We start from the raw sequence: 12332 nt of genomic DNA, 5'->3' as shown, positions 1-12332 counted from the left end.
CACAGTGACAGCACAAATACATATGACATAAGTAATGAGAGATGAAAATTAAAGTAATGTCAGAAACTGCATAGATCAGACCATGCACCATGAGGGAATGTACCCAGCACTGATACATTAAGCTTGGCAGGAGAGCATCATAAGCAATTACATGCCCATAAGGACACTAACTAGCATAAATCTCATCCTTCTTTACTTCATTTCATAATCATTAAGATAGAAAGATACAATAATCTGCAAATAATCTCCTCATCATTTAACCTGGCATCAAATAGCTACACCAAATTAAATTCAGATGCAGTGATTTGATTGCAAACACAACTAATTAATTCCGGGTTTCTGCTGTATTTATCCAACTGAGTAATGCACTTTTTGCTAATTTGGCTTCAGACCTGTGTGCAGCAGACTAAAAGAATTACAGTGGTGTTGGCCCCAGCTTGCGATGATGTTCACTTTGCAGTAAAGCAGCCCTGAACTCTTTCTCTCTTTTTTCTTTCAGACCTAAAGATAGTAAGGCTAGCGTCATGGCTGTTATGGTGCATGTTGATCTATGCACTAACCGGGCAGGTTTGGACAATTCAACTCATCAGAGCCGTCCCCACAATCCTTTTCTGAAAGACAGAACCAACGGAAGACAGCAGAGTGGGCGAACGGCACAACACAAGACAAAAACAACAACGCAACACAACAAAAGACAGGAAAGAAAGGTGACAACACAACAACAACAACTACTACGTACATACAGGGTGACAAACACGAGGGGTGTGTGCCAATATGAGGCTGGTGGCGACACGAGAACATGGGGAGTTGCCACTGTACAGGAGGATAAAAAACAGAGAGAGCGGACACTAACCGTTATCGCAGCGCCAGTTTATGTTGATGCAGCGTCCGTTGTTACAGGTAAACTGGGTGAGTGGGAAACATGTAGGGTAAGCTGTGGACAGAACAAGAGTTCAGACATCAACATCGAAACAGCCTCTTCACAACAGCTGCTATCAGTGGCGCCTGGTGCCCTAATGGACAAAAACGCTGCACGCTAAACTGCCCTCTGAAGTGTTATATATCCATCTATCCATCAGTTTTCTACCGTTTTATCCTGCACATGAGGGTTGCGGAGGGTGCTGTGCCAATCTCAGCTGAGGGTACACCCTGCACAGATCGCCAGTCCATCACAGGGCCACATAGAGATAAACAACCATTTACTCTCACACTCGCACCTACGGATTTCCAAATGTCTGTGCACGCCACTGGCTATTATATACTGTATAATAGACTATAGACTTACCACAGGAGGCAGGTTCATCTGACCGATCACCGCAGTCATCATCGAGGTCACACGTCCACGAGAGAGGGATGCAGCGCCCGCTCGCACACGAGTACTGATTAGGTGGGCAGGTACGTGCTAAAAAGACAACATTCACGTGAAATGTGAGTGGGGTCGCGAAATTCTGGGAAACTTTCCATGGGAATTTACAGGAAGAAACTGGACATTTTCCAAATGCTTGGGAACTTAAATATAGTTGGTGAATGATATATTGTACTATAATCTATGTATATCTCTATATACAAATGAATCGGTATAATTTTGCATGTCTGCTGTGACACAAAATTTCCAAAATTCCCAACCTAACATTCCCATGGAAATTTACTGGGAATTTTCCGCCCCTTTGCAAAGCCTAAATGTGAACTACAAAGACTTCATTGGAGTATATACGCGTGTTTGTGTACCTGAGCAGGTGGTGTTGGACTCGTCCTCGTCGTTCCCACAGTCGTTGTCCCCGTCACACAGCCAGCGCAGCGGGATGCAGCGGTTGTTCTTGCACTTAAATCTGTCTGTGGGGCAAGTGTGCTGGTCTGGAGAGAAGAAAGGACGCATTGAGCGCATCAAGATGGTAATAGAGGAAAATGAGCGTCCGTGTGGGGGAGGCCGGCGACTCATGGAAAAGAGGTGAAGAGTGGAGAGAGAGCTGTGACGTGCACATGAGACGGCAGATACTCTAGCTGCTTTGGACTGGGTTTCTGTTTTGTCAGGAAGGGGAGCGCGTCTGCACCCCGACCACAGACAGACAGACAGACAGACAGACGAGCAGACAGAGCGCTTTAACAGATTTACAGACATTGCTACATTCCTCCCAGCGCGCACACGCACACACTGTGTACTCACATATACACACAATTTGTACGTATAAACACACGCTCACACAATTCAGACTCTGCTCTCTCGTTTCATTCCGGCGTCACCAGACTGTCAAATTCAGACTGCCAGAGGTCACTTGACTCAGGATCAACAGGAGTTTGGAGATTCTTTCCGATCATTATTCAAGACCACAGCCTTTCATTTTGAGAGCATTATTTCTTCATTTCACATTCAGATTTTTGCAATGTCTTCCCTAAAATCTCTGCCCTTTCTCTCAAATCTATCTCGTTTGTGTGCAAATCTGCTGTGCTCCATATTATTGTTGCACAAATGTCCTGTGGTGTGTGAGTTCAACCAGTAGTTAATAATGCTATGGTATGACATTTGTATGGAGGATAGACCATTTTATGACTGGAAATTGTCACTTAATTCACAGACGTTTTATCCATTCCAATCTCGGCAGCACATTTAAAAACAACATTGTTGGCCAAAGTGCCATACAGTAATACATACTGAGCACAACTTACCCCACACTATAGAATAATTTGCCATATTTCGGTCCTGATCTGGCGCTTCTGAAAATCTTGGCTGTCTTCTGATTTTAGGCTGATTTGAACAGATTATGAGAGTCTTCCTGATTTCAAATCATCATTAAATCACGCAAGTTTCTGTGATATCCCCAATCCCTGAAATTGTTTGATTAAACGCCAAGTGTGTGGTCCTGTGTCTTGACTGGATCGTCTAAAACATTGAAAATCGGTTAGTTTGTTGTGTTCCATATTTTTTTAAATGTCAGATTTGAAAATCCTGTCGTGTGGGGCAGGCTTAACACTGAGCCAAATGCCAAAGAGAGTTTGTATTTTATTTTATTTTATTTTATTTTATTTTATTTTTATTCTATTCTCATCTCTTATAGGGGAGGAATAAAGTCATTCAATCTTCAATCTTTTAAGGCAGACAGGAAGCGATGAGCAACCCCTTCCCCAATTTAGGAGCTGCTACCATGAACGGTCCATCACCCCTGAGCTTGAGCCTTGTATCAGAGACGACTATAAGCAGCTGATCAGCTGATCTTAGGGAGCCTTGAAGGAGTGTACAGCTGAAGTACACACTGACACTTGTAAACAAACAATAATAACTTGAACTTGCTCCTGTATTGTACTGGGACCCAGTGGAGGGAAGCCAGAATGGGAGAGATGTGTTCAAGCAAAGGAAGCCTGACTAACTCCATATAATATAAAGAGTGTTACAGTAATCCGGTAGAGTTGTTATGAAAGCATGCACGAGTTTTCCAAGGTCATGCCTCGGCAGAATGGATTTAAACTTGGCGATTTGCCTTAAATTAAAGGAGCAGTTTTTTTATAGCACAGATAATCTGCTTATCAAACTTCAAATCAGTGTCCATTAGTACCCACAGGTTTCTAACCATGGGTTTACTATCAGGAGCCAAAAGACAAAGATATTTAGGGACATCCTAAAACCCTTAACCCTTTAACATCTAACCCTCAAAATGTCCTGTAACTAAGTCCCTTTTTCCATTTTTCCAGAATAACTTCCAATATCTGGCAGTTATTTACAATTTACTGTATGTTAAAATACTGTTTTAACAAATTATTTAGAAAAACACTGCAGTTGTAAATTAACAACAGATTGTGTGTGTTAGATTTTAAATTGGAACAGTATGAAACATATTGACAATAAACTTTGTCTCTCAATGTGCAAAAACAGGCCAAAAAATGGAAATTATGTACAGGTGTTCTTCCTACTCTCTCCTCTCTGGCAAAAAAGACACTGATTCTCCGGCTTCCTGAAACAGCGCGGATGAAATGACCATAATAATCACATGTTGGCTTTCAAAATTTTTCTGATAGCACAAACCGTCGCTTAACTACGGTAATGCAAAGTGTGCTTGTGCAAACGTGTTGTGAGCGATACACTTAGTGTTAAAGGGTTAACTGATCAGGGATCGGTCTGTTCATTTTTGGTGGCATTTATTTCATATTACCTGCGTTTGATATGACTGGTCATATGAACGTCACTGTGCAACAACAACTCTCGTCAGTGTTTGTACAAAATATTAATGTTAACTCTCCGCCGACATGTAGATAACTCACATGTTGATCATTTTGTTCACAGTTTATTCCCATTTACAAAAAAAAACCTGTCTCCCTCTTTCACTCCCAGTGGCACCTACAGTCTGCGTCTGATCATCTTTCTGCTCTACTTTCTTTCAGAATGAAGTCATGTACTGTGTCGCTCTGTTATCCGTCTATAAATGCAAGGAACTCAACAGTAAAAAGTTTGGATTGGACTGATTGCGACATCTCTTTTGTGTGCATGAATGGGTGCAGTCACTCACGGCACAGCTCGGGAGCCTCGTCACTGTTGTCCAGACAGTCGTTGTCTCCGTCACACTTCCAGCGCTCCTGGATGCAGCGGTTGTTCTTACAGGCAAACTCTCCAGGCTGGCACTGGGGAGGGGGCACGTAAGACGGGTTGGCTGTGGAGGGGAGAGGTCGCGGGACAAAGAGAATGTGGGAGGAGAAGAGGTCACGCGGGGCATGGAAAGAGGCACAGTGAAAATGTGAAAACTAAAAGGCCAGTCACTAATGAGCAGAAGCTGCATGAAACGCAAGACACGAGTTAACAAAAACAACAACACTTTCCTCATTTGTTGTCATTTTATGTCGTCTTTTACAACAATATTGTAAACTTCACATAGGCCCAGTTTACTGTGGGCACTATGGCACACTACGCTGCTGTTTTTGTGGTAACTAATGTCTGCATTTGCTCAGAGATTAAGTGGCAAAACCAACAGTCACTGTCACACAGCTTGACTCACACTAGAAATAAAACCTTGCATGTATGTGACAGAGCACAATTAGCACCATGCTAAATAGCCACTAGTTCCACAACTCACACACCTTTACAACTGGTGTTGTCAACTGGGTCCAGTATTTGGTCTTCTGCACAGGCACACTGTCGTCCTCCTGGTATTGCCAAACACAGACTGCTGCATCCTCCATTGTACACGCGACATGCATTGGAGCCTGTAAATGAAACAGATGAATGATTGTGCGACCTATTTTTTGCTGTTGTTGTAACTTTTCCATAACGTGGATCGATGACTGGATCAAAGAGCGGTTTACTGTATCTGTGTGTGAGGAGCTGCTCTTCACCTTGCTGCTGCTGATCGTCGTACATCCGGATTTCGAAGATGGGCGGTCGCTCATTGCGCAAAACAGTGGCTACGCCGGTCGTGGTGTCCAATTTGTAAATGCTGCCACTGCGGTACTCGTTCCAGAACAAGAAGTGTTTATAGTGGCACAGGCCGAAGGCGTGGTTCAGTTCCTGACCTTCGTACACCGTCTGGTAAGAAAAGGCAGACGGTGAACATGAAATCTAACACTGGAGTTTGTAATAATGCTACACCAACTTAAGGCCATTTGGAACTTATCTAAGCAAAGATGGAATTTAAAGTAGATCTATAAATCACTGAGGCCCTAAAGTACTCATTTCTGTTAAGCTCAGACTGGGAGTGTAAATATTTAGATTTATTTAGAACTAATGTTACATTCCATTTTCTGGATTACACATTTCAAAAGCTGGAAACACGACCATTAAATCAAAATATAACCAACACATGGGCCATTAAAAATTAAATATCATCAGTTCAGCCAGAAGGAGTGACCAGTGTTTAAAACAGCAATGCAAGACCACAGACCCTGGACTGCATTGTGATGGACCACCCAAAGTTTTCCATTCCAGTGAAACGCTCTGACTCTAACATGCAGTAAAATAATGGTGACGATAGCAGATGCTGACCTTGCGCTCAGAGCTGTTCAGATACACCATCTCGATGCGGTCGTAGAAGGCATCCACCCAGTAGAGGATTCCTTGTGGGATGTCCAGACTCAGGCCGTTGGGCCACAGCACAGTTTTGCTGGTGAGGAACACGTTCCTGTTGGAGCCGTCCATCCACGCACGCTCAATTTTGCCCCGTTTGCTCTCTTTGGGGTCTTCCTCCCAGTCTGTCCAGTACATCCACCTGAGGACGCATCAGAGTTGCTGTTATAAGTTTGCACTGAAAGACACAATGGACGGGACCATCTTGGGGGCATCTTGAAGAATCTCTTAGTGGTATTAACAAATGCGAAAAATAGTAAGAACAAACATTTTATCCATCTGCCTTCAAGCAAACAAAACTTTTAAAAGCACCCAACATGGCAGCTCCACAGTTGATCTGCCCACAGGCAAACAGGCAGTGTTTGTCACCAGGAACTTAATGACATGCCAATCTCCACCTGATCTCCTGCAGCTTAGCCTGTGAGCACTGGCTGTTCACATTCTGCATAACTAGAAACAGTCCCCCTCTGCCGGAATATGACTGACATCAACATTAACTTTTAATATTTCCTTTTCCACCTGTCTCTTTTCTCTTCCTTTCCTTTCAGCAAATGTCTCCTCCCGCTCCTTCCTCTGGCTCAGCCTGATTGATCACAGGCATTAGTGTAGGCAAGTGTCTTTCCCAGGGGATCGTGTGGACACACATTGTGCTCTCACTCTGCAATCCAAAGAGCGTGTGTGCGTGTTTATGAGCACGTGCGTCGCAGGAAGAGGGAGAGGGAGATGGGTCACATCAATAAGACCTTTTTTTTTTACACAACAACATTAAGAGCTTTTTGAAAGAGAGCCAGAGAGATGTGTCTGCATGTAATTCAGCTGGTAACAAAAAATCTATAATGCAATGCTAAAATAGCCGGTCTGTTTTAATAAATAGTGTGTTATAAATGTTGTCAGAAAGAGAAATTCATTCACCTCATTGTTTATTAGGGATGCATAAATTCTGCTCAGGGTGCGTCTGCTGTTCACACCAGCCTGGTGTTTACCAGAGCCCAAAATGGAGAAGTTTCAAAATGCTGCTGTACTGTACACTGCAGAGGAAATGATCAGCTTCTCGTTTACATGGGCACGCACATGTCCACTGTACCCAATTACTCATATATTACACGTTTTGGACTTATTGCTGTTATCGGATATGCCGGTATATCGGGAGCACTTGGGCTGATAACCCGTACCCATATATGTCTTTTCTTTTGTGGTCATGTAGTGAAATTAACATAACATAATTAAATAATACTAAATGAATTACTCGGTTTGAAGCTTTTTTCATGATTAAAACAAGATTTCTGATTGTTTCAGCTTCTAAAATGTCAAGATTTTCTTCAGTTCTTTGCTCCATATAACAAAGAAATCATTAAAACTCAATCCTTTTGGTTTGTGGACAAAACAAGACATTCAAGAATGTCATCATTTCCCGGTTTGACAGCTCTATGTACAGCAGATACTGATAATATTTTCATTGTGCAAGTCGAGGAGGCAGCAGCTTTTTCAGTCTATTTTAGCTGTCAGTCATATTGGCCTGCTAATAACACATTTTAAAGTCGATATCTGCCAATATTGACACAAATTACTTGTGATACAGAGCTGAAATCTGGGTGAAGACAGTATATATATATCAATATATCAAATGATGTGGATGTAGACTCACAAGCAGAGAAGACCACCCTTTTTTGTGGCATTCTGGCTCCTGATAAGATAAAATGTTGTGGAATCATAAAAAAAGGAGGTTTCTCCCCTGAGACTAAGAAACCCGTGACATTTCACTGACAGCAGCTTTGATGAAGACTGAGTCCTCGTAAGAGGTGAATATTTGAACCAACGACAGCTCAGACACAAAGTGAAACTGAGAATGGTAAAATGGTGATGGGTTGTGAGAGATGAGATTTTATCTCATGTGAGACCTGATACACTGTATATTTCATGACCGCAAATAATCACACGTGGGCATGCATGCATTATATATCATTAAGTGCCCATCAGCATAATTTCAAGTGCTGCTTCAAACCTGCACCTTTTCCTAGTCTGGGACAAAAAACCCTCAAGCTCCATGGCTCCCTCCATCTGTCTGTACCCCTTACCCATGCAGAGGATCCACAACGATGGCGCGGGGGTGAGTCATTTTCCCCTCGATGAGGGTCTTGCGTGTCTGTGAAGCCTTTTCCAGCCGAGCGACGCTAATGGTTTTCTTAGGCCCGTCGTCTGTCCAGTACAAGTTATCTGCCATCCAGTCCACAGCTATGCCCTCGACCGTGTGGATTCCTGGAATAGACACAAAATGGTTGAATGTTGTGAGAAGGGTGTTTCTGCAAGACAGACAGAAACCTCACTCACCCTAAAGTGTTTTCAAGAGTAATGCTTAAAGATATATATACAGCGCCTTTCTAGCCTCGATGACCACTGAAAGCTGCTTTATTCGCTCACTCATTCATACAGTTTCTTTCATACCCATTCACATGCTGTCGGCACAGCCATTAGGTGTCTTGCCCAGGGATCAATGCCTATTAATGCATGTATTTATGCAACCCTCCAAACTTTATTTTTAAATTACTATTAGTATGTCATTTTGTCTTTATAGTTAATAACAAGCCTCAGGTTGTTTGTCTCCACTTGTCCAAAGAAATAATTACAGCCAAACTCTGGTGCAAAACTTTTAAATATAAAAGTTCAAATATAATCTGTTACATTCCAGATTATATTTTGTTCCCACGAGTTCACACAACTGCTTTCTCACTACTTTTACACTACTGTATTTCTCAGTAGTGTGGTGTTCGGATCTCTTGTTGCCTTGCAAAATTGTGCCGACAGACGGAGGCAACGGCATAATTGTGCAAAAGAAAAAACGTATGTGTAGCTTTAACTAAATGTTAAGCTTGTGAAGTAATTACAGACGCCTCAGGTTGTTTGTTTCCATGAGTAAAAACTAATTTTGGAATCCTTCTACATGTAAACTATGTTTCAGACCCACTGCTTTTACATCGTTTTCTGCCATGTCTTTACTGTCACATGATGAAAGTGACGTGGTACTACCTTCCTTCAGAATGGTGTCCCTCTCTGTTCCGTCAATCTTCTGTCGCCCGATGATGTAACTGGTGGCGTCGGCAAAGTAGATGAACTCGCTCTCAGAGTGAAAGTCCAGAGCTCTGGGGTTCATCAGGTTTTCTATGGGGATCATGTACTCGTCCGGCACCTTGGCATTAATGTCCATGCCCCGGATGACCCCTGGGCGACCTTTACCGTAGACCAGGAAGAGCTCATGTTCGGGTTCTGTGGCAAACACAGGAAAACAAAGACAAGAGTGAGGGGGGTGGGACTATCATTATCTGTAATAGTATGTTAATAACAATGTGTATTGATCAGAGAACTAAACAACACGTGGGGTCAGCAAAAGCCCCAAGTGAAAATAAAGTGGTTTTAAATTGAGAGGCACAGGAGTAAAGATTCCCCGACTTAAATCAACAATGTTGTTTTCAAGGACAGTCTATTGTCTGAAGACAGATCAATATTACCCTATTAATGGTTGATGGAATATTAAAACACTTCTCCAAACAAGCTGAATCAGGGTGAGAGCTTTATGGAGAGGTCAGCGGAGAGATAGAGAGCCAGACTATGTTATGGTGTTACACAGCGACTTTGTTCATAGTTCTTTTCCAGTCCAAAGCCCAAGGGAGCGCTGCGGCTGCCCTTGGCTTTAGGTCAACAGAGCTGAATCACTGTGGCTGCCAAGTTTATACTTACAGTTATTCTGGGAGCAGGCCCACATCACTTGTGGATGTGTTGAATCCAGTGCAGCGATCTCAAAACTTTCTTGTCACAAACAGCAGCGCACAGAACAAGCTGAAGAGCCACTTCACTGACAACTTCCACTTCATCACACAAATGTGCATTTGTCACTTTTCAAAGCACATATTTTAACATAATACGATTGTTTAGTTTTATAGCTATTTATTTATGATAGAGTATGTGAACACCTGAACAACCTGACCTAACAATACAGTCTCCTTGAATCCTTGAATAATGTTGTCATACAATCAAACTAATACTGTTGCCTTTTTTAGTTTCAGCAAAATATTACAACTGCTTCTACGATATTAGCATTCTTTTAGCTTTTTGAACCATTTATTTGTTATGTTTCACACTCCAGTGTTCAAGGCTTATTTGGCAATACTGTATGTTTGAACCATCTAGCCATTCATTTAACATTTGCAACTATTCATGTTATCTAATTTAAAGGAATACTTCACCGATTAGCATTTAGCTTTGTATTGCTAGAAAAGGGCTAGTATTTTTGAAAGATTGTGCTTCCCAACCTCAGAAAAGAATGAAGAAATATCTTCTTTCTTTTCTTTGTTACGTGCCCACCAGTGACACTTGGTCCTGTTAGCGTAACTGTTAGCAAAGATGGCGGACACTGTTTACATTCTGGGAATGATGTCCTGTGGATTTAGCGTTGCAGTTTCAAGCCTCAGACCAAGTGTCAGTGGTGGGTACGTAACAAAGAAAAGATATTTCTCAACTCAGGGGAAACTGAGGTTGGGAAGCACAATCTTTCAAAAATACTAGCCCTATTCTAGTAACACAAAGCTAAATGCAAGTATTCCTTTCATTAATCTCTACCTTTTCCTGTTGTTTCTTTTACCCGTGTGTTCACTGAACATTTCAATATCAGTAGAGGGTGTGTTCATATGCATTTTTTACTCACTTTTGCAGGATTTGCCATCACTGCCCAGACTGAATCCAGAGCGACAGCGGCAGGTCCGTGTCTTGTGGCCGTTTCCCAGCAGACAGATGTCAGAGCAGCCTCCAGCCTTCCCAAACTGGTCCACCTCACATGCATGGCTACGCACTGGACACCAAAGACAGTGGTGAGGTCAACATGCAGCTATATGATACACGGATGTGTGTTTGTGTGTGTGTGTGGGCCAGGCTCATACCTGGAGGTTGACGTCTCTGGTGGTAGACGTGCAGCGCTCCTCCCTTATCCACCCTGGTCACGACTTGGTAGTCTGTGCTGTTGAAGCGATTGACCCTGATCACACTGGTCTTGGGCTGCATGTTAGCGTTGTCTGAGTTGGTGGCATACAGATAGTTTTCAAACACAGTCAGTCCGTACAGGTGCTCGATCTGAGAAAAGAGGGAGAGCAAACGAGGTGTGAGAAAAGCAGAGTGGAGGGCTATGTACAGAACAGTTGGTGTGGTGAAGCAAGAGGACGCATAACACTTGAAATTACTGTTGTTTTTTTTATTGTAATCAGCAACCTAATACTGGTTTAATGGAAATGGATATAAAAACACATTAATGGCTTTTTAATGCATCATTTCCACACAAGAGCTACTTCTAATGGATTTAATGTGTGTGTGTGTGTGTGTGTACACAACAACACACACACACACAGTCAATCATGAGTCCAGGGAAAAATTGTACTGAATCCATGGTTCTCTATATGAGGACACTTACTACTGCGTGATGTATTGTTGCCATGGTAACCTGGATTTTCTCAAAGCCAGAGCACTGAAGCAGAAGAGTGTTTAAAGTGTGCACCGTGATTCTTCTATGTACATTTTTTTAAAGTCACTCACTCAGAAACGTGTATTGTTCCTTGACACAATGACATAAATTAGTATTGTACAGTGTCCAAATATCCCACAGCTGTCAAAAGACAAAAAAAACGTAAGTAACTTTAAGATCTGAACACACAATTGGCCAGAGAAGGCACTGTGGTCTATCAGTGCAGGCTGGAAGGAAATCAGTGGGCCATAGAGACACAGACACCCAATAAATGCAGTTATTAACAAAGGCTGGAGGGCAATGCTCTGTTAAGCAGACTGTATCAGACTGTCAGGACACATGAGAGTGCACTGTGTCACCTTTACTCCAGACGGGAAAGACAAACATAGTAAGAAAAGGTGCGTTGAACGTCTTGATTTCAGGTCCAAGTTCCACAAAACGACATTAGAAAGTGAATATGTTGAAATATTCAGAACTCTAAAGGTTTGATCCTATGCAATGGGCACATGTGGATTTGAGAAATACATTTACACAAAAGAAAATGATCCCTGCAGCTTCAGGACTCTGAGAAAAGTATGCTACAGATAAAACGGACCAAACACAGCATCATCAATAAGCACACTGCTTTGTAACCTTTGTTTGAAGGGTGTACTAATGGCCTTTTACAGGTGCACTACACCCTGCACACACACAGGAAGAGATTGTGGTGTGTGTGTGTGTGTGTCTGTGTCCTTAGGCTTAGGGAGTAAATAGAAGCCATTATTCCTCCATAGATCACAGTAGAAG

At 42.4% G+C, this 12332-nt stretch overlaps 1 protein-coding gene across 1 annotated transcript in view; it reads right to left on the bottom strand.

Moving 5' to 3' along the window:
* The window catches only part of LOC122759893 (low-density lipoprotein receptor-related protein 1-like), a gene marked incomplete at its 5' end in the record, with an annotated part of 72698 nt that overhangs the window by 46242 nt on the left and 14124 nt on the right, over nt 1-12332 (bottom strand). Inside the window, 11 exons of the mRNA XM_044014883.1 lie at nt 854-934; nt 1286-1402; nt 1729-1854; nt 4497-4637; nt 5062-5187; nt 5317-5506; nt 5963-6185; nt 8119-8299; nt 9068-9304; nt 10740-10883; nt 10972-11161. Of these exons, the coding sequence (XP_043870818.1) occupies nt 854-934; nt 1286-1402; nt 1729-1854; nt 4497-4637; nt 5062-5187; nt 5317-5506; nt 5963-6185; nt 8119-8299; nt 9068-9304; nt 10740-10883; nt 10972-11161 (1756 nt within the window). The remainder of the gene's footprint in view (nt 1-853; nt 935-1285; nt 1403-1728; nt 1855-4496; nt 4638-5061; nt 5188-5316; nt 5507-5962; nt 6186-8118; nt 8300-9067; nt 9305-10739; nt 10884-10971; nt 11162-12332) is intronic.

Source organism: Solea senegalensis, unplaced genomic scaffold (assembly GCF_019176455.1).
Source record: "Solea senegalensis isolate Sse05_10M unplaced genomic scaffold, IFAPA_SoseM_1 scf7180000012601, whole genome shotgun sequence".
In the NCBI taxonomy this organism is placed as follows: domain Eukaryota; kingdom Metazoa; phylum Chordata; class Actinopteri; order Pleuronectiformes; family Soleidae; genus Solea; species Solea senegalensis.
Note: the sequence above shows the minus strand (reverse complement) of the source record. Positions and strands in the feature narration are given on the sequence as shown.